The sequence below is a fragment of the Paecilomyces variotii genome (genome assembly GCF_004022145.1).
Source record: "Paecilomyces variotii strain CBS 101075 chromosome Unknown C8Q69scaffold_2, whole genome shotgun sequence".
Taxonomy (NCBI): Eukaryota; Fungi; Ascomycota; class Eurotiomycetes; order Eurotiales; family Thermoascaceae; genus Paecilomyces; species Paecilomyces variotii.
This window is the reverse complement of record NW_021167141.1, coordinates 4247280-4266778: the sequence shown is the minus strand read 5'-3', so window position 1 is coordinate 4266778 and position 19499 is coordinate 4247280. Positions and strand designations below refer to the sequence as shown.

At 47.9% G+C, this 19499-nt stretch overlaps 7 protein-coding genes across 7 annotated transcripts; 4 read left to right on the top strand and 3 right to left on the bottom strand.

Moving 5' to 3' along the window:
- Window positions 1–239: 239 nt before the first annotated feature.
- On the bottom strand, window positions 240–2037 carry C8Q69DRAFT_459856 (putative cytochrome P450). Its single transcript, XM_028630108.1, has one exon. It carries the CDS (start codon window positions 1933–1935, stop codon window positions 403–405), a length of 1533 nt encoding a protein of 510 aa, XP_028488353.1. The 5' UTR covers window positions 1936–2037; the 3' UTR covers window positions 240–402.
- A 2174-nt stretch (window positions 2038–4211) lies between these two features.
- C8Q69DRAFT_398635 (cytochrome P450) lies at window positions 4212–5573 on the bottom strand (the record flags this gene model as incomplete). Its single annotated transcript, XM_028627810.1, has 2 exons — window positions 4212–5209; window positions 5264–5573. The coding sequence occupies 2 exons, from the start codon at window positions 5571–5573 to the stop codon at window positions 4212–4214; spliced, it is 1308 nt and encodes a 435-aa protein (XP_028488352.1).
- Window positions 5574–6286: 713 nt separating this feature from the next.
- C8Q69DRAFT_459854 (benzoate 4-monooxygenase cytochrome P450) lies at window positions 6287–8713 on the top strand. Its single transcript, XM_028630107.1, has 5 exons — window positions 6287–6691; window positions 6748–7613; window positions 7669–7779; window positions 7836–8002; window positions 8064–8713. Exons 1-5 carry the CDS (start codon window positions 6349–6351, stop codon window positions 8233–8235), a joined length of 1659 nt encoding a protein of 552 aa, XP_028488351.1. The 5' UTR covers window positions 6287–6348; the 3' UTR covers window positions 8236–8713.
- Window positions 8714–10033: 1320 nt separating this feature from the next.
- On the top strand, window positions 10034–11647 carry C8Q69DRAFT_181181 (Trichodiene synthase). The gene has a single exon (XM_028625865.1). It carries the CDS (start codon window positions 10348–10350, stop codon window positions 11563–11565), a length of 1218 nt encoding a protein of 405 aa, XP_028488350.1. The 5' UTR covers window positions 10034–10347; the 3' UTR covers window positions 11566–11647.
- A 632-nt stretch (window positions 11648–12279) lies between these two features.
- On the top strand, window positions 12280–14771 carry C8Q69DRAFT_459846 (dihydroxy-acid dehydratase). The gene is made up of 2 exons (XM_028630106.1): window positions 12280–12686; window positions 12765–14771. Exons 1-2 carry the CDS (start codon window positions 12622–12624, stop codon window positions 14488–14490), a joined length of 1791 nt encoding a protein of 596 aa, XP_028488349.1. The 5' UTR covers window positions 12280–12621; the 3' UTR covers window positions 14491–14771.
- Window positions 14772–16042: 1271 nt separating this feature from the next.
- On the top strand, window positions 16043–17924 carry C8Q69DRAFT_485550 (major facilitator superfamily domain-containing protein; the record flags this gene model as incomplete). Its single annotated transcript, XM_028631840.1, has 6 exons — window positions 16043–16189; window positions 16248–16508; window positions 16568–16721; window positions 16792–17190; window positions 17294–17560; window positions 17626–17924. 6 exons carry the CDS (start codon window positions 16043–16045, stop codon window positions 17922–17924), a joined length of 1527 nt encoding a protein of 508 aa, XP_028488348.1.
- A 367-nt stretch (window positions 17925–18291) lies between these two features.
- Window positions 18292–19083, bottom strand: C8Q69DRAFT_505321 (hypothetical protein; the record flags this gene model as incomplete). The annotated part of the gene is made up of 1 exon (XM_028632696.1): window positions 18292–19083. The coding sequence occupies one exon, from the start codon at window positions 19081–19083 to the stop codon at window positions 18292–18294; it is 792 nt and encodes a 263-aa protein (XP_028488347.1).
- Window positions 19084–19499: the final 416 nt, after the last annotated feature.

Here is a 19499-nt window from a genome sequence, read left to right as displayed (position 1 = left end):
AGAATACGAAATGCTTAAAATGTTTTGCCTTACCATAATGAAACAGCTTACGAAGACACGAAAGATTTATCAACGTTATCGCAATCCAATAACGTTAATACTGCGTTCTATCCTTGCTGGTGGGGCCTGGGCTTGCAATTTGCAAATACTGAACATGAGAGCCGCCTTCAATCGAGGTGAGACGATAATCGTGCAATTTTTGATACTCGTTTTTCTAGTGCTCTTTCATAATTATGATACTTCGATGTTGTTCATTTCTATTACTGTCTTGATAAACTTGATTAAATGAGCTTTCGGTTCTCAATAACTTTTCAACCTTTTGAGGTCCATAACGCCGAAGGTAGACAATAGGAAGCAATATAACTGCAACACCGTAAAATAAACAGGGCATTTCCACCAATATTAGACTGTACAAGCTGACTCTGCACGTGGATGTGCTTTGCGGCTCTGCACATTCTGTTGAATAACACTTGAAATTCCTTTCTTCTCTATCTCAAACTCCACCCATCCCTTCTCAATAATCTTTTGGTGCTTGAGGCTCCGGACTCGAATTGATGCCATGAAACAGGTTGGGCTTGATGCTGCATCGAGGTGCTTGTCTCCCTCCGCAGGGGAGATCTGATAGCCCCAAAGTAGCCTTGCAATCACGATAAAAAGACTCGCTTCTGCGAGGCGACTTCCAGGACATGATCGTCGTCCAAACCCGAATGCAGAAACAGGAAGCTCTGGGTTTTGAAAATATCGATCTGGATTAAAACTAGTTGGCTCTTCGAAGATAGCCTCGTCCATGTTCATTCCAAACTGATTGGCAACAACTGTAGCGCCGGCGGGAATGGAGTAACCCATGTATTCGTCGTCCTCGATGACGGTGTGAGGAACACCAATGGTGGATATGGTCCTCCAACGTAGAAGCTCTGAGATAACTGCCTTGATATAGGGAAGATGGTCCATGTCGTCAAAGGCCGGAAGTCGTTCTGTCCCGACCACTGAGTCAAGCTCTTCTTGGGCTTTTCTCACCATTTCGGGGTGTGTAATACTAGCCTCGATAAAGTGCTCAAGGACCATTTTTGTTGTATGAATTCCTGCTACATAAAGCTCACCGATAGAGTAGCAAACTTCTTCCCAGGGCAGCTCTTTCGCCTCGCTTCGTCGCTGTGCCTCGTGGCTCCAATTCCAACAACTTCCTTGTAAGGCACTACGGCAGCAGTCTGTGTATGCGTCTTTCGCCTTGTGGTGGAGATTCTCTGCCATACGACGCCACTTCATAATGTGGTGTGGCAATCGATCCAGAAATGGGAAGCGGTCCAACAGGGTCATTCCGAAGGAGGCTGTCTGCAATACGAACATCGCCATTTCGTTGATTTGATGTAATCGCTGGTGATCACACTGATCCTTTCCTTCATCCTTTCCATAGGCGAGAGTAAACATGACATCCGACGTATACCGATAGAAAACCTCAGAGAAGTCATCAGTGGAGAGAAAATCATGCAATAGTTTCTTGCTCTGAATATCTTGCAGATTCCGGTAGGCCTTGGAGGCCTGGACGCTCAAAAAGGAAGTTTGTAGTCGTCTGTGGAGTCTCCATCGGGAGCCGTATGGCATGAAAGCAGATGAGAGGCCTTTGTGCAAGTACTTGTCTAGAAACAATGAAGGCGGACGCGAGCTGTAGATGGGGGCTCGCCTCTCCAACAGATCATAGGCTGCTTGACGGGTGCCCAAGATTATGAATAGCTGTCGACCGATGCGAACAGAGACGACGGGACCATATCTCTGGTTCCATTTTTGAAATCTTTCTGCAATGTTCTTCTCTGGGAGTATCCCGAAGAAAAAGGTCGGGCCTGGAGGTAATGGCAACGGTAGCTTTGACTTGAGCCCGTACCGCACAATATAGAGCAGGATTACTGCTGCTAGGGAGATGGTAACCAGCAGATTCATTTTTCTGCAGCCGCGAACTGGGAGAAATTGGACATCGCATTATTTAATACGATTTTCATAGACCGCCCTGCTATTGCATATCAAGACAGCTCGTGGTCATCCGAAGCTTGCAGTTCGATGTTGGACATGTCGATTTCCATATAGGGCGACAACGGCAGCTTCCAATCAGCGTTCTCTGACCCCCCACAGTTCTGCACGGCTTCGAATTACGCATCCGGACATTCTTGATGATTGCAATTCCCACCACTTATAAAGCTCTGTTTATTATTCCAGACGTAGGCATTTGCTGTGGTGATTTTGTTTCTCCACTTCCAATTTATTCGGTCTACCGTCAGTCTCTGCGGAAACAGATGTAAGAGGTCAAAGAGGGCTACTATATTACTCAAATGAGAGCGGTCATTCTTTTACTTTCTTGTGCGGATAGGTTCAAATTTCAAATATAGGATAGGCCGCAAACATTGTGCCAATAGTTGAGCGAATATTGGCAATCCTCCGTCAGAGAAAACTGCGCATGGCTGGCTGAAATCCAGCGTCTGCTGATATATTTTTGTTAAACTCCCATCTAGTTTGTAAATGCCTTTATGGTCACGCACTAGCCATGCATATGCGCTATAGCGTCCCTGGCACAGATTTACTTGGAAGATTTTAGCTTATTCAATCATTTCGCTCGAATTACTACAAAGCAGTACCCACCGATCACGATAGGCGCTATTACATTATCAATTCTGTTCAAGGTTGGTATGAACACCAGCCAAGTGGCGGTGTACCAAGTAGTAGTACGGGATACAGCCTCTCGTATAAGATTCCCCATATCGGGGCCGTCCTCACTCTATTGGACTAATGTATGCAGACGCTGTACATATGAAACGACAATGCAAATGAATATGCTCATGGACTTCACTGAATTTTCAGTGATCCAAGATTCTTGTTCCGTTGCCTAGAAAGCCCCTTGCATCTTCGCACGGACGTCGTGTTGCGCCCCCACGTTGTTGGAATATCAGTTGCAACTTGCAAGCCAGTGTCCACGACTCATTATGTTTTAAAATCAGAATCGAGTCTCAAGCAAGCAGATGCTTTGATTAACGAAACCAGCAGATAATCTTCAAGGGCTGCGAGTCGTGCTATTTGCGCCATCATTTTTGTCCCAGCACGTTTATCCCAGCACGTTTACGAACTCCTCATCCTCAGAACGAATTCTCTCTAAGCCTGTATTCAATCGAGGGGAACATAATAATCACATCTCTGACTAGCTCGAGTTATTTATCTCTGTGTGATGACCTCGCTAAGGAAAAGGCGCGGGAGGACTCCGCTAGGGCTGGCTCCCTAGCTAAGTACCCATGTAGTAGGGATACTCCAAGATAACATTCAGCAAATTTTCCCATCACCATCTGCATCTGCCAGACAGATCATTTCTTCAGCATTGTCCTCGGTAATTTCGTGATCACCAGAATGTACTTTCCGTACGGCAAATGAAGAAGTTGTCACCGCCGCAGCTCCAGTCACCAGGCTGATGATATCGCGGGTAGTTATTCAGAAAACTCATTTCCATCCCAATGGGCCCCCAATCACTCCCCATCAAGCTTTCCAATACAGAACCTAGCGATATAGCTTCAGCAATGATAGCGTATGCGGTCGAGATGGTAAACAAGAAGAAGTCAAGAAGGTGAATAGGGCGAGGGCCTTAGCAATCGGCCAGCCAACCTCAGAAGAGCACCAAACAAGCTGGCGAAAACACTATACATAGATAGGGCGAGATCTTGTCGGCTTGTTGGTAAGTGAAGGGCCTCACTGATCGACGGAGGGGTGATCACTACAGGTTAGATGTTCTTTAAGGTGACGGAGATGAGGAATTGGTAGCAAGCTCCTCGGTTCAATTGATTTTTCCTGATAGAGTCCGAGTATTTATCCAAAGCCGTCGCCATGTTCAGTATATACGACTAGCAACAAAGCATTTTGATCTCGTTAATATCTGACTTAATTTGTCGAATCATGGGTAGAACGGAAGCATCGTCTGACCTAAACACCTTGAATTGCTTTCTTGCTTCTATTTTTGGCAGGATTGAACCTGCATGTACCTTTGGCATGCAAAGAATCTAGATCCTAGTAATCAAGTAATCAAGTAATCCAGTAGCCTTTATCCTAGAATTTGGAATCAAAGAACCTGCTGCAAACGGATAATCGACAGATCACCTGGTGTTCACTTTGTGCACCGACATGATTCAATTCTAGACCCGTTGTTCCTATCTGATATTGCCGAAGCAATCAAACCCGCAATATTAGCTTCGCCTCTTTATCTTGATTCGCACCCCTGAAGGCGGAACCAGAGCCTCGGCCATCCACCGATTTGCAGGTCTCTTTCTTTCATACTCAACCGGAAACTCGATATCATAATTCATTAGAAGATAGGCAATGATCATCTTGACCTCAAAATCAACCAGGAACCTACCCGGACATGAATGACGTCCATGGCCAAAAGGCAGGTGCTCTGGCGATGTCGACACAAAGCTCAGATGGTTCGTGATTGACTTGCCTTTCGTATCTTTGGGAGTCGTCTCCCGGACTCGAGAAAACCGGAAAGGATCGTACTCGAGAGGATTCTCAAAGGCTTCGGGGTCGCATTGGAGTGGACGACCCAGGAAGGAGATGTATGCGCCTTTGGGAAGCTCAATGCCATCCTCCGTCTTGATTCCCTCGGTTAGAACCTTGCGGAAGACGCCCCTGTTGGTGTTTGAATGTAGACGCATGGTTTCACGAGCTACGCTGTCGGATCTGATCATCTGTGCGACCTTGTATTTGGTCCATTTGGCGTTGCTGTCGGGACCAATGATATCGGTGACTTCGTCGCGGAGGACGGAGATGGTATTGTATTGCGAGTCTGAGGCGAGAATATTGAGTATCATGTTTGTTACAAGGAGGGTTGTCTGATGTACGGCTGCAAAGTTGGCAAAACACAGTCGTCTGGACATGCTGGGGAGGTCGTGCAGTTCGTCTGGTCGCTCTTTCTGGGCGTAATGCAGCATTTTCTGGAAGAGATCCTGAGATTCTTTGCCATCGAGCTTTCCGGAGTTGTTGTGCTGGCTCAATGCTTGTACCCGCTGGCGATAAATAGGCTCTACTTGTTTCCTGACCTGTTCGATGTTTCGACGGAGATTCATAGTAACCAACGGACCAACGATTGGGCGCAGAAGACGTGGAGTGGCACCAGTGAGACCACCGTTGATCACAATCCCATCATTGACCTTCCAGCAGGCTCGAAGATACACTTCGTTGCGGCCTATTGTTATCCAGTTAGAAAGGGAACAATTCCAGTAGGAAATAAGAAACATACACAAAGGAAACCCAACCATAAATCGACTCGCCGCGGCAATCATGACCATTCGAATAGTCTCCAACAAATGCACTTCCTTCCATGACTCTTTATCACATCCGATATATTTATCGAATCCATACTTCAATTCCTCATTCATACCCTCACAGACGGCCTCCAGCTTGGAATTGATATCCGACTTGACAAGCATACACGGCCAGGGATCGGCTTTGTATTTCTCATGGCCAAGCGCATACTTTAGCTGAACAAGTTCTAAGACGGCGTCGGCGTGACTGAGCTCATGTTCGGGACGGGCCAAGATCCCCAGCATTGTGCTTTGAGGCAAGATGATGTCGTGGCGAAATCCGAGACCTGGAAGGAGGACTGTCTTGCCACGTTTGGTATACTTCATGCATGTTAGTATTGCCATAACGTAAATGTAGAAGAACGTGCCTTTTCATATGCTTCTTTGTATAGAGCCTCGCAATCGGTATAGTACCTCCATCTTGTTCGCCAACTGAATGTCCGTTTTCCATCAGGCTCACCAGCTAGCGGGAGATTTGCAGGATACTTGATGGCAAAGAATGCTTGATAGATCGTAATTACAGTGCATATTACTAGAGCAGTAACGATCACTGCAGCCCATGTCTCGTTCCCTTCAGGAAAGGCCAGGGATAGAGCAAAAACTCCCATATTTTGGGGCTGTTTGCTTGTATAGGATACTAATTATCCAGGTAACTGAATCCTCAAGCAGAATGAGGGTCTTTGGCGCTTAAATGAGGGCGGTCACTGGAAGACCTAGGTCCTTAATACCGGGCCAGGTCTACTACACCTAATTACGAGCAAATTTTTGTCAAGAAGAATACCAACTATTGATAATAACCTTCGTATCTTACGATCGTGTCTTGGCCGGCAACGGAGCGATGGATGTAAGACTGTCTTGCAATAATCCGCTCCCATGCATTGACTTTACGCTAGTCAACTGAATAGTCAAAGGCGAGAAGACTTGTAATTAATGACCTCGTAATCACTATTGGGGCCAAAAGTAGCCATACGCACGAACCAAGGTTGCAATTCCTTTATGTAGCCAAGGAGCTTCTTGCCACATGAAAAGCTCTCGTAGTAAGCCAGAGAAAAGAAGGGAACAAAAGAGATGGTCTTCTTTTTGGATATCCTCACCTTGTCAGACTTTTCTTGATCACCTTGAACAGCCTAAGGTCATCATCATGTTAGTCCAAGAGCTGTCCGTTCCATTGACCATCGGCGCAGCAGTTGGTGTGTTTGCTGCCTATGTGGTCGCTCGATGCATATACGATCTGTTTTTTCATCCGTTGCGTAAATTTCCCGGTCCCAAACGGGCAGCCATATGGTCTTTCTACGAGTTTTATTACGACGTCATTAAAGATGGCACTTATCTCTGGGAAATTCAGAAGATGCATGAAAAATATGGTACAGTTTTCATCCTCAACTATCTTGAATGCAAGACGGACTAACCATTCTCAAAGGCCCGATTATTCGCATCAACTCCAGATCTCTGCATATCCACGACCCGGAATACTTCAACATCATCTACGCTGGCAGTGGCCGCAAGGTTAACAAAGAACTGTCAGCCGTGGGTGGCTATACATTCCCGCATTCCACTATCTCTACTCTCGATCATGACCTCCACCGCAAGCGTCGTGCCATTGTGAGCCCATACTTTTCCAAAAGGGCCATTGCGGACATTGAGCCTGCCATCCACGAGCGTATCGATGCATTGATCTCCCGTCTCGCAGAAGCAAAAGGAAGCACCATCGACCTGACCTGTGCCTTTTCTGCCTTCACTGCAGACGTTGTCACCTACCACTTTTATGGCTCTCATGCAAACTATATCAGCAGCAAGGACTTCAAGTACGGGCTGAAGGATGCTCTGACTGTCTTGTTAAATCTATATAACCTCACACGCTTTCTGCCCATCCCTGCAACTACACTCAAGAGCCTCCCGTTGCCGATCCTCGGGTTGATCAACCAGAATTTCCCCCTGGTCGTGTCGGCGCGAGAGGGGAACAAGAAGATGGTTTTGAACTATCCTAACAGCTCTGATGAGGAGAAAAGGGCTATGAAAGACGCTAGGTCCAAATCTGTGATTGTGAGCGCATTGACGGATCCCAGCGTGCCCGATGAGGAGAAAACACTGGATCGTCTGTTGGATGAGGGCGAGACCATCATTTTTGCTGGAATTGACACCACTGCTAGAACGCTGTCTGTTGCATTGTTCCACTTGCTCAATAATAAGAAAGTGCTAATGAAGCTGCGGAAAGAATTGGAGGCTGTTGCAAAGCCGGATGGCCAGCAATGGACCACAACAGAGCTTGAGGCTGTGCCCTACATGGTGCGATTCTTATCGTTCGGTTCCTGTGCTGCAGATTTACTAATTCGCTATCTAGAGAGGTGTCGTCCAGGAAGCAATTCGACTTACTTACGGTCTAGTCGTGCGCATTCCAAGAATCTCCCCCCAAGAAGCTCTGCAATACAAGGGTTTCGTAATTCCACCTGGAGTAAGCTTGCTTTCACCTATATCTTGCCCACTGTCTCCCTATTGACCCAAAAACAGACACCAGTCAGCCAGTCAACCTACCTGATCAACAATGACTCTTCCGCATTCCCAAATCCTCAAGTCTTTGACCCGGAACGTTGGGTCAAGGCAGCACAAGACGGTGTCAACCTCGACAAATATATGGTCAGCTTCAGCAAGGGCAGCAGAGCCTGTCTTGGTATCAAGTAAGAGCTTCCATGACTGTTATTTAACCACGGCGTAACTGTTACTAATTCTTTACCGTAGCCTGGCATATGCAAAACTCTACCTCGGTATCGCAAGAGTTGCAACATCGTTGGACATGGACCTGTTTGAAACAACACAAAAAGATATCGATGTGTACCATACGCGAGGTTTCGCCTTTCCTAAGGAAGGTGACGGTGCAGTCAAGGTAAGGATTACGGGCGTGCGCAAGTAAGCACTAAGTAAGCACTCAGCATCAAGCTACATTTTTGGCGCTATGCAGAGGTCGCTAGCCCCGCGTGTTCCAGGATCTAGATCTATCGACGATGATCGCCGTTTGTGGACGAGCTCACGGCCCGCCAACTGCTGACCGCACGGGCCAACGGTAAGCTGCTTACTCGAAACATTGAGGGACTGAAAATTGTTTTGGGACGAGTATATATAAAATTGGATGTGGAAGAAGGATTTCGCAATGAGGGAATTGAGTTTGATGTTCAAAGACAGCTTGTTCCCGTACTTTTTTCTTCGCCCCAACGCTGTAGTGGCTGTGGGATAGTTGGACATACCATTCGAATTGCCCTAGTAAACAGCTATTCTTCTTCCAGGATAAATACTAACAAACTTTCAAATACGATTTGAATACAAACCAAAATTACAGCGCGCCGCTGTTTCTGCAGTTTGGGGCCGTTTTTCAAGTCCGGATGACCAGTCTATGAAATAAACATGGAAATGGCCAATCGATTACTAAACAAAGACATAGTTAGCAATCAATCATAATTCAGATTATGGAGTCCGTAAAAATAAGAATACGGTGCTTATGCAGGTAAGCAACATCGCCCCAAACAACTAGTCTCTCCGGGATGTACTAAGTAACTTCCGCAGACTAAGTACGGAGAACTCCGTAGTGCATAAGTATGGGATCCTCTATATTGCGTGGCCAATGTAGGACTTTCCTAACCCAGAAAGGTTTAATTGGCCTGCAATTCCGTCAATTTGCTTGGCTTGATAATATCAATAGCTATATCTGTTCACCGTGCGGGACGAGTCTATCAGATAAGTCCGCTCCCATAATGACTACGGTAGAGGATGAGATATATTGACTACCAACCGGACAACTTCCGTGACGAGAGGACACTTTGACACCTGTTTCAAACAGTGTACAGCCATCTTGTGATCGTCCTCACTTTTGACAGCCAGGGGATTCAGCTCAACCGGACTACCAAGGTACGAGTAGTAACTGGGAACAGCCAAGAATCACAAACGGACTGTTAGGAACCAATTATGTTCGCCAGAATGGTGAAAATGGCATCAAAAAGGGAAGTAAGCAGAAAGAAAAGCTCCATGAAATAATGGGGATACAGAGAACTTCGTGGTCTAGAAAGACTCGCTGGTCAAGCGATACAGGATGAGACAATCACCGACTTGCTTAGGACCAATTTTACCACTGCCATTAGACCTTGACGCCACCGAGATCCGACCCGCTAACTGCATACTCGACAGTAGTATTACTGAGTGTTTACCAAAGTCTCGTTTTCTTCGTATTTGTTGGTGGGGCGAAGGATTGAATCCTAGTTTAGTGCATGACACGCATTCCCTAGGAGTTCTCATTGCATCCATTCGCGAATCGAATCCTATCACCTGAAACACGGCCTGAAAGCACGACAAGTCCAAATCTGGAATGACGCTGTAGCCCATGTCGTGATTACCTTTGTTGATGGAGCATCTACTAACTCTGGACTCATGAACTATTCATGTCCACTCGTTTGGTGACCGATCTTCGGCCCCTCGCCGCAAGTATAGATTCCCAATGTTGCTCAGCATGCAGAATTTACAAATAAAATTACTATTAGGAGTCGTTGGACACCTCCGCAGGGGAGACGGCTCTGCCCTTATCTGATATGAGGCAAGTGAATATCAGTGAAAAGGCCGCGTAAAGACTAGTCTCCAATACATGCTTTTCGTAAGCTGGTGAGTTGATTCCATAGCCCATTCCAGTGGCGACATAGGCGAGGTATATGCTGTTAAGACTGTATTGACAACCGCAACAGAAGAGAGATTATGCGTATCCGGCTGGTTAGTGCCATAGCCATGGAGCGTATCCTCTCAGTTGCATCCTGGGCCCATAGAAAGGTTATTCCTGATAGATCCAGCCTCTAGGTAAGAAAGGATCGCGGTAATGTTGATACACTGGAGTAGTAAGTATACGAAATCGCTCCAGCCCAAGAGGTGTGATTCTTCCATCTATTCTCTATGTTACGTTTCCAAGATACTTAAGCAGCCTCTGTTCCGGCATTCTTTTTCCTAAGATATCAGCAAGCATCTTAACTTTCTTCGAATTGTCTCCATCATGGATATGAAGACTTTTCCCGCCAACACCTACTGTGACTCCATTGTGCGCTTCCTTGATGCCATTGAGTACCATGATGACAACCTAACACACGATGAGCGTGTTGAAGGCCTTCGTCATGTTTATTCCAAGACAGCACAATACTTTACTGAGCCTCTTCCAAGGAGAATCCTCAAAGGTGTGGCTCCCCGCCGAATTGCTGCTGTCACTCGGACCATTTCCCATTTCATTGTCTATTGCTGGAGTAGACTACCTCGAGAAGCCCAAGTAGACGTCTGCATCTATCTCTCCATCATCAACGTTCTGGATGATGAGATCAACCACGACCCTAGTACCCAGATGGCCACCTTCTGGGTAGACCTCATTCAGGGCAAACAACAGAAGCACCCCTTCTGGGTGCTGTTCAATGCTCATCTCCCCCGCCTCCTAAGCCACTATGGCAGCTTCTGCTCCTTCAATATCATGCGCTGCACTTTTGATTACTTTGAAGGGTGCTGGATCGAGCAACACAACTTCCAGGGCTACCGTGGCGCGGACTGCTATCCTCTGTTCCTGCGACGGTTGAACTGTCTCGGTGGTGCTGTCGCAGGGACCCTGTTCCCCGCGGCCAAATTCGACGACCAGAAGCTCTTTACAGAGATCGCTTGCGTAATGGCCCAAATCGACGGGCCCGTTGCCTTGATGAACGATCTCTTCTCGTTCTACAAAGAATACGACCAGGACGAAGCCAATCTGGTTACCAATTGGTGCACTGTGGACGGAATCACGATGGATCAGGCCCTCCAACGTCTCACCGACGATTCAATCCATGCCTGCATACGGATTTTGGAACTATTGAAGGACAAAGACCCGGAGTTGCTGGCCACCATCCGCGGCTTTATCCACGGTTACGTAACGTGGCACATTTGCGACTTCAGATACAGATTGCGGGAGATTTACCAGCGCAACGATTTACAAGAGTCGGGAGTCAAGTTCCGCGATTACTTTGACAAGGCGCTCGGTGTGGGATGGGTGGATATCGAGGAGTGGACTTGCCAAGTCGAAGGCTTTGAAGTCGATGGGCCGGCCCCCAAAGGATCTGAGACACAGGCATATCAGACCAACGCGTTTGCATTCTCCGTCGATGCACCCCAGTATCACAAAATGGATTACGTGGCGAGCTCAGTAATCAATCTGTTTGGATGGGCGATGCGTTATTTGAGGGGGAACTCTCATTAGGCAGCGGAAAGGAAAGGTTATGTCAACAAAAAGATTTTCGTTTTATAGATTCGTTTTATTTCCCCTTCCTGCGTCTTTTTTTTTTTTTTTTTTTTTTTTTTTTTTTTTTTTGTGGAACCAAGATCATCCCAAGATACGAATATTTAGGCTACGAACAAATCAAATGCAACACTTACCAATAGGTTTGCCATTGACCAAACGAGCCTCTGGAGATCCAGACACCGATTACCTGTATACTCCGTACTTCAAGTAGTGCTTATTCAGATTATAGCCTCGATCATTGATCTTAATGAGACCCACCTGAAGAGGATCCAAACGTGTCTTTTGCTGCGGACGCTAGTTGTAGCAATGGTGATCTTCCCAGGGGAGGAAATCTGCATCTCTCATGAGCACGGCTAGGATCAATACTCCGTAGATTGCGGTTTATTTCGACACAGCGGAGTTGGAATAGAGGTCGACCCAAATTAGTTATGATCATCCACTTTCTGCGCCCGGGGTGTGTGCATATTATTCGAATACACATAATTGAGATGCAATAAGCACTCAGTACGGAGTAGACTTGAAATACGTGGATCTGAAATCTTATTCAGGTGCTTGATACCGCTAGCATTCTCGCACCGGATCCTTATTCTACAGATCGTCAAGATTGTCTAGATCCTATATAACATAGCGGCGCGACGCACCGCAGTGGTGGATAATCTTAAATAATAGGAACGAAGGCAATAACCAGTTATATAATTGGTGTATGAGTCGACAACCCCTGCATGGGGGCGAAGATCAAGCTGCTAAGTAGATCCAGTCCGGCCACCACCGAGCTTGTTCAGGGCGGAGGCCGGAGTTGGGTCGCAACTCCGGAATGAGGGCAACAACCCAGCAACACATCAACTATCCTACGTTATTGAGCCCTGTCATCTTAGTCACGGCTGTGTGGCCATGAGTCTTCTTACAGGCTTGGTTCTTGAACACAGTGAACCTTTTTACTCTTTCTTTTTTTTCCTTCATCAGTTTTCTCCCTCTTAAACACTGTCCCCGTGCACGTATCCGCAAGCACGAACTATGCTCGCGACGCATATCAGAGCTAGAGCTCTGGCATCAAGCCGACGCGCTCAGTTCAACAGCATGTACGAGAATCTCCTATCGTAATGTGTTAAATCTCTCCTCAGAATCGCGAAAAATGCTAACCTGACATTAATCGTCAGACGCCTTCTGCCTACCTCGCGCCGTTATAAGTCCGACGATGGCCTCAACAGAATCTCATCGACAATAACACAACCCAAATCTCAGGGTGCCTCACAAGCAATGCTGTATGCGACCGGCCTAACAGAGGAGGATATGTCGAAGCCGCAGGTCGGTATCTCCTCTGTATGGTTCGAGGGTAACCCATGCAACATGCACCTGCACGACCTTTCTGGGATCGTGCGCGATTCTATCCATCGGGCGGGTCTGGTCCCTATGCGATTCAACTCCGTTGGAGTATCTGATGGGATCAGTATGGGCACAAAGGGAATGCGATACAGCTTGCAGAGTCGTGAGATCATCGCTGATGGCATTGAGACTGTAATGAATGCCCAGTGGTATGATGCGAACGTGTCGCTGCCGGGTTGCGATAAGAATATGCCTGGAGTGTTGATGGCGATGGGACGCACGAACCGGCCTAGTGTCATGATCTATGGTGGTAGCATTAAGCCCGGATGCAGTGCAAAGGGTCAAAAGTTGGATCTGGTCAGTGCGTTCCAGTCGTACGGGCAGTATATCACAGGCCAGATCGACGAGACAGAGCGATTCGATATCATTCGCAATGCGTGCCCCGGCAGAGGTGCCTGTGGTGGCATGTACACGGCCAATACGCTGGCGACGGCCATTGAAACAATGGGTATGACAGTGCCCGGGAGCAGTAGTTGTCCGGCAGATGATCCCAAGAAGCTGGTCGAATGTGAAAACATTGGCGAGGTGGTTAAGAATATGCTCAAGGAAGACATTAAGCCCAGGGATGTCATGACACGTCAAGCATTTGAGAATGCAATGATTGTGGTGAACATCTTGGGTGGCAGCACAAACGCTGTCCTGCATCTAATTGCTATTGCTGACTCTGTCGGCATCAAGTTGACTATCGATGACTTCCAAGCAGTGTCCGACAAGACGCCATTCCTGGCTGATTTGAAGCCATCTGGAAAGTATGTTATGCACGATTTATACAAGATTGGCGGCACACCAGCTATCCTCAGATACCTTCTAAAGGAAGGCCTGATCGACGGCTCAGGAATCACCATCACCGGTAAAACAATGAAGGAGAATGTAGCCTCGTGGCCCGATTTCCCTGCTGATCAGGACATCATCCGACCCCTGAGCAACCCCATCAAACCATCCGGCCATCTCCAGATCCTCCGCGGATCGCTGGCCCCAGGTGGTTCCGTGGGCAAGATCACTGGCAAGGAAGGCCTACGGTTCGAGGGCACAGCCAAGTGCTACGACTACGAAGACGCATTCATCGAATCCCTTGAGCGAGGGGAGATCAAGAAGGGCGAGAAGACGGTCGTTATCATCCGGTACGAAGGTCCCAAGGGTGGTCCGGGAATGCCTGAGATGCTTAAACCCAGCGCGGCCATTATGGGCGCTGGTCTTGGCCAGGACGTCGCGCTGCTCACAGACGGAAGATTCTCCGGCGGTTCCCATGGATTCTTGATCGGTCATATTGTGCCCGAAGCAATGGAGGGAGGCCCGATTGCGCTGGCGCGAGACGGTGATAAGATCGTGATTGATGCTGAGGAAAGAGTGGTTAATCTGGAGATCCCGACTGAAGAACTGGATAAAAGAAGAAAGGAGTGGAAAGCACCTCCACTCAGATACCAGAAGGGAACTTTGAAGAAGTATTCCACCCTGGTCAGCGATGCCAGCCATGGTTGTGTGACAGATGGACCCATCTAGATATTCCGCTAGCCAGGAGCCTTGATAGCGATACAAGGAAAGCTTTGCTTTTCTTGCTCTTTGTAATCCAACACCTTTTATGTCTTAGTATTTGAAATTAGATATGCAGCCAGAATAGCCGCTGCTTTTGAGGCTTCTTCTTTAAAAGTCTACATCAGCCCTTACACTTTGGTTCGCTGTGTCGACGAATCAAATCAGTCAGATCTCAAAACCACCCAGGCAGCGGGCAAGCTATGCAGTCCTCATAAACGGGTTAAATAATATTAATACGAGTAATGTTCTCAGTAAGGCTTAGATGGGTTGTTCACTCTCTATGTAGAGTTTCCAGACAATATATTTTTAGGATCATCATAACCTCGGGATGTCCCCGACTTTGAGAACCCCGCGCTTATTATCAGCGCAAAATGCATCTTCCCCTTCTTTCGGCACTTGGTCTCCCATCGGCATTATTGCCATCACAGAGTCGAGCTACCTAAAGATGCCGCCAAAATCTTCCCCGCTTCCCTTCTCCCCGCAGGGAACATGGAAGCGAAAAGAAAAAGAACGGACCGGCCGCTTATGGTGCCTCATGGACCTTGTTTAGACCGAGAAAAAGCCACTTCGGAGATATTGCTACGATTTTCGGAATCACCATTATTTATCACTGTCCTCTTCTGGGAGAAGATGAGCCCTGCCCTCGGGGATGAGATCTCTTTGGTACGCACTCCTATCCATGAGAAGACACCTGTTTCTCTTAGCAGCTAAGCTTCTATCATTCTGCAAGATTCTTTCACCGGTTAAATAACTGATCTGCGCATTGCTCCCAGATCGCTCACACGTGTGACCATGGGTTGCGATCCAGAAGTTCGTCCTCCTTTCCTTAAGCGAACAACCGTCTTTTCTCCGTTAAGGGCATTTTGCCAAGATCACCGGATGCTCAGGAGGCGTCTTGCCAGCCGCTAAGTAGATCTGGAATGCTCACCGGTTGCGGAGCGAAACTGAGAGAAGACCAATTTGATTTGATTTGGTTATTCCAGGTGGACTTTATGAACGGGCTCAGAAATTCCCTGACTGATCTCCAAGAGACAGGAGAATTCCCGTCAGTACATGTACGGAGTACTCCCCGACTGTCGTGCAGCCACAAATTGCATGCCCGAAGAGGCCCTCCGTCTGTGAATACATACCTAGGTAGTCATGTCGATCGTTTCAATTCTGCTTAAAAATCCAACCCCGCTTCCCCACGCTGGGGATGGTCAGTGCAAAGTCTTAGCGTCCCGTGGGGAGAGATATCCAGAAAGATGGCCCAATGCTTGTCCCGGACCACAGGATCTGGCCAGGTCCTGGTCTCTCTCTCTGTATGATGATAGGCCAGGTTAATCAAGCTTGATGTATTTTTCTTTCCTTCTGACTGTTGCCGCTATGATGCAGTACGACCAATTAGCCGGTGCGTGATCTGTACGCGGTCAGCGCGCAGCGTGCATTTAAAACGGCTCTCCTCTCCTCTCCTCAGCCGGGTAAACACCCTCCAACCTGTCAATTAGCTGTGCGCCTCTCTTGAGACTCTGTGGCCGCCATGGAGAAGTCGCAAACGATTGGCGCGGGCAAGAACCGTCCTGCTTCAGAATTGGAAAAGGATCTGGAGTCGAAGCCAACAGCAACTCGGGCAGAATTCATCGACGATCCTGATGATGGATTGAGTGAGGAAGAGAAGGCGAAAATTGTAGTGTCCTCCCTCACTGTTTCCGCTTTTGTTACCGTGGCTGACTTGACTGGCGCAGGATCGCAAACTGCTCTGGCGGCTAGATTTGATGCTCATCCCATGGCTCTGTCTACTCTACCTGGCGTCCTTTCTAGATCGCACCAATATTGGAAATGCCAAGCTCGAAGGCCTACAGGAGGACCTGCGTATGACCAATTCGCAGTATAATCTGACTCTGACAGTCTTCTTTATCTCATATTCGGTCTTTGAGCCCCTCACCAATGTGCTCCTTAAGAGACTGCGGCCTAGTGTCTTCATTCCGATCATCATGTCTCTCTGGGTATGAAAGATGAGCCACGATATGCAGTCTAGCACCCACTGATCAAATTACTGCGCTAGGGAATATGTATGACTACCATGGGCCTTGTACACAATTTTTCTGGTCTCATGGCTGCACGCTGGTTCCTCGGATTGGCTGAGGCTGGGCTTTTCCCTGGCATTGGATACTACCTTTCTTGCTGGTACAAACGTTCTGAGTTTGGTGTTCGAATGGGTAGGTGCATGTTTAGGCTCCCTTCATGTATGCAATTTCCTTGTATTGCTTGCTAACGCGACGTCGCTAGCAATCTTTTTCAGTGCTGCTGCTCTAGCTGGAAGCTTCGGTGGTCTGCTCGCCGCTGCTATCGGTGAAATGGATGGAATCGGCGGCAAACCTGGCTGGGCCTGGATCTTTATCATCGAGGGGCTTGCTACCATTGTCATTGGTGTGCTTTCGTTCTGGATGGTCCACGACTTCCCAGACGAGGCCAAATTCCTCTCTGAAGTGGACAAGAAGCGAGTCCTCCGGCGCCTTGCAGCTGATGAGCAGTCTAGTGCGGAACATGAGGAGTTCAAGATGTCGTACTTCTGGGCTAGCGTCCGGGACTGGAAAACCTGGACTGGCGCTATGATCTACATGGGCGCCGATGCACCTCTCTATGCATTTTCTCTGTTCACTCCCACCATCATCAAGGAACTAGTAAGTTGTCCATCTCCGATATCTGTGACTGTATGCTGACATATTTCGATAGGGTAATTCCCCTTCAGTTATATAGCATCACAAGTATCGTATCTGACGGAAAACAGGATACTCGTCCATCAAAGCTCAGCTGCTCAGTGTACCCCCGTACGCAGCCGCAGCTATTGTCACAATCGCCATTGGTCTCATCGCAGACCGCACCCGCCAGCGCGGGATCTGTAACATTGCCGTTTCGATTGTCGGAATCGTTGGTTTTGCCATGTTGCTAGGCGCTGAGTCCGCCAGTACTCGCTATGCCGGTGTATTCCTGGGCGCCATGGGCATCTACCCATGTATCTCCAACACTATTGCATGGGCCAGCAACAACACCGAAGGTAAGTCTTGCCTTCTTCTCTTCTCTGCTAGTCACGGGAAAAGATTCACTTACTATTCTCAAAAGGAGTCTACAAACGTGGCGTTACCATTGGTATCATCATCGGTTGGGGTAATCTCAACGGCGTCGTATCCTCAAACATCTACCGCGGTCAAGATGCTCCCCGCTTCTATCCTGGACACGGCACTGTTATGGCCTATCTCGTGCTGTTCCTCCTCGGTGGGTCCATCCTGCAGGAAGTTCTGCTGCGAATTGAAAATGGGAAGAGGCGGCGGGGAGAGCGCGATCACTGGATCGAGGGATTGAGCCCGCATGAGATCGAAATGCTGGGAGATAAGCGCCCAGACTTCATTTACACGTTGTAGGAGCGTGGCGTTTGGGGGCGACGTGGAATTGTAAGTACATGTACATGATATGGTTGGAGAGATCGTGTCTGGGTACGTATGTTCATGACCGATAGTTTATATACCACAGCGATGACATGATATATGATTCATATGATAACCTCACCCAATATATTTCCATTGGACTTCCGTATTGCGCAGAGGAGAATTTCCTTCTTATTATACATGCCATCAAAGCTCTTATTATACATGCCATCAAAGCATTATGCATTAAAACAAATTCCTCATCGCACTCTCAATAAACAAGGGTATCCATTCATAAATCATTCATTCCTTTCAGCCGTCGGAACATGCCATCCGAGAACAGCACCAGACCTCTTTACATCATTCATTCCTCCAAAGTATACAAATTCACGATATCCTGATCCTTCTTTGGCCCCTTCACAACATGTCGGCTCGCCCAGCTGAGCACCTCGCCCGTCTCAGGTCGAATGCGAAACGAATACGCTGTACGATACATATCATTAACGCAAAGATGGTTTCCGCGAGCTGTCAGGACTGTTGTCGTCGTTGAGCCTGATCCTGGATTTGGAGGAGGTGGTATAGGCGGGGTGACAAGTATCGATCGTGACGAGAAGTCTTTATCTTGATCCTGCTTCTCCGAAGCCGGCACACACATTTCAGATGTCCCCGAAGAAGAGTCCAAGAACTCGAATTCATGAAACAGATAATCAGCCTCGTCGTCGGACTCCTGATTCTGAGTCCCAGTCCGAGTCTGCGATCCCACCCCGCCTACTTTCACAAACCAAACACTAATCCCAGCCCCATCTTCGCGCAATCGCCAAATATATTTCTTCGTCCATCGCAATCCTGCCATCCCGCGAATAAGCGTACTTGGCATCCCACCTTCTTCTCTGTAAAGCATGTCTCTCGCAGAATCGGAGCCGTTTTTAAGGAAACTAAACGTCGCAGTCCCTGTTAATTCCCCATTGATCTCAGCTGGGTTATCGCTGCGGAGAGTGCGCGTCAGACGCCATGGTCGCGACGGTCGCGAGAGGGAAGTGAATAGCGCGGAGAGAAGCTGCGGGAAGGGAGCCGACGCGGGAGTTTTGGCGGTTAGCATCATGTTGGGTTGAATTGTTGAATCTGGTTGTTGCTGTGAGGGGTCTGGAGGCGTCATTTTGGTCTTTGGGTTTGAAAATTGTGGTATGTCCATTCAGCAGGGCTGAGGGAAATAAACGCGTGGTCGATGAGGACGACGCGGGGTTGGTGGTGATGTTGTAGAGAAAGTTGGACCGTCGCGGGGCTTGGGTACTTCGGCTTATATTGAAAAGCGCCAGTGGGCTATGAATGTCTCGGGACAGGCTACTTGATTGTCAGTTCAGCGCGACGGGCTGTGAATTAGTTCGCGCAATTGTTACTGCTGGGTTAAATTGATTAATTGATCGCTCTCTGATGACCTTGGAGAGAATGAAGTCGTACAGGACGGAGATGGGTCAATCAACTGGAGAGTAGTGCGTTTAATGCTTCCACTCGATAAAGCGCGTGTTGTGAATTTTCATGACTCCAGCTATCATGCGTTCTCCTGTATGAATC

Excerpts from the sequence above, each read along its gene's own strand:
- C8Q69DRAFT_459846 (XM_028630106.1), top strand. The coding sequence starts at position 12,622 with ATGCTCGCGACGCATATCAGAGCTAGAGCTCTGGCATCAAGCCGACGC. Across the intron at positions 12,687-12,764 it reads CGCGCTCAGTTCAACAGCAT|ACGCCTTCTGCCTACCTCGC; the intron begins GTACGAGAATCT and ends ATTAATCGTCAG.
- C8Q69DRAFT_181181 (XM_028625865.1), top strand. The coding sequence starts at position 10,348 with ATGGATATGAAGACTTTTCCCGCCAACACCTACTGTGACTCCATTGTG.
- C8Q69DRAFT_459854 (XM_028630107.1), top strand. The coding sequence starts at position 6,349 with ATGAAAAGCTCTCGTAGTAAGCCAGAGAAAAGAAGGGAACAAAAGAGA. Across the intron at positions 7,614-7,668 it reads TTGAGGCTGTGCCCTACATG|AGAGGTGTCGTCCAGGAAGC; the intron begins GTGCGATTCTTA and ends TTCGCTATCTAG. Across the intron at positions 7,780-7,835 it reads GTTTCGTAATTCCACCTGGA|ACACCAGTCAGCCAGTCAAC; the intron begins GTAAGCTTGCTT and ends ACCCAAAAACAG.
- C8Q69DRAFT_459856 (XM_028630108.1), bottom strand. The coding sequence starts at position 1,935 with ATGAATCTGCTGGTTACCATCTCCCTAGCAGCAGTAATCCTGCTCTAT.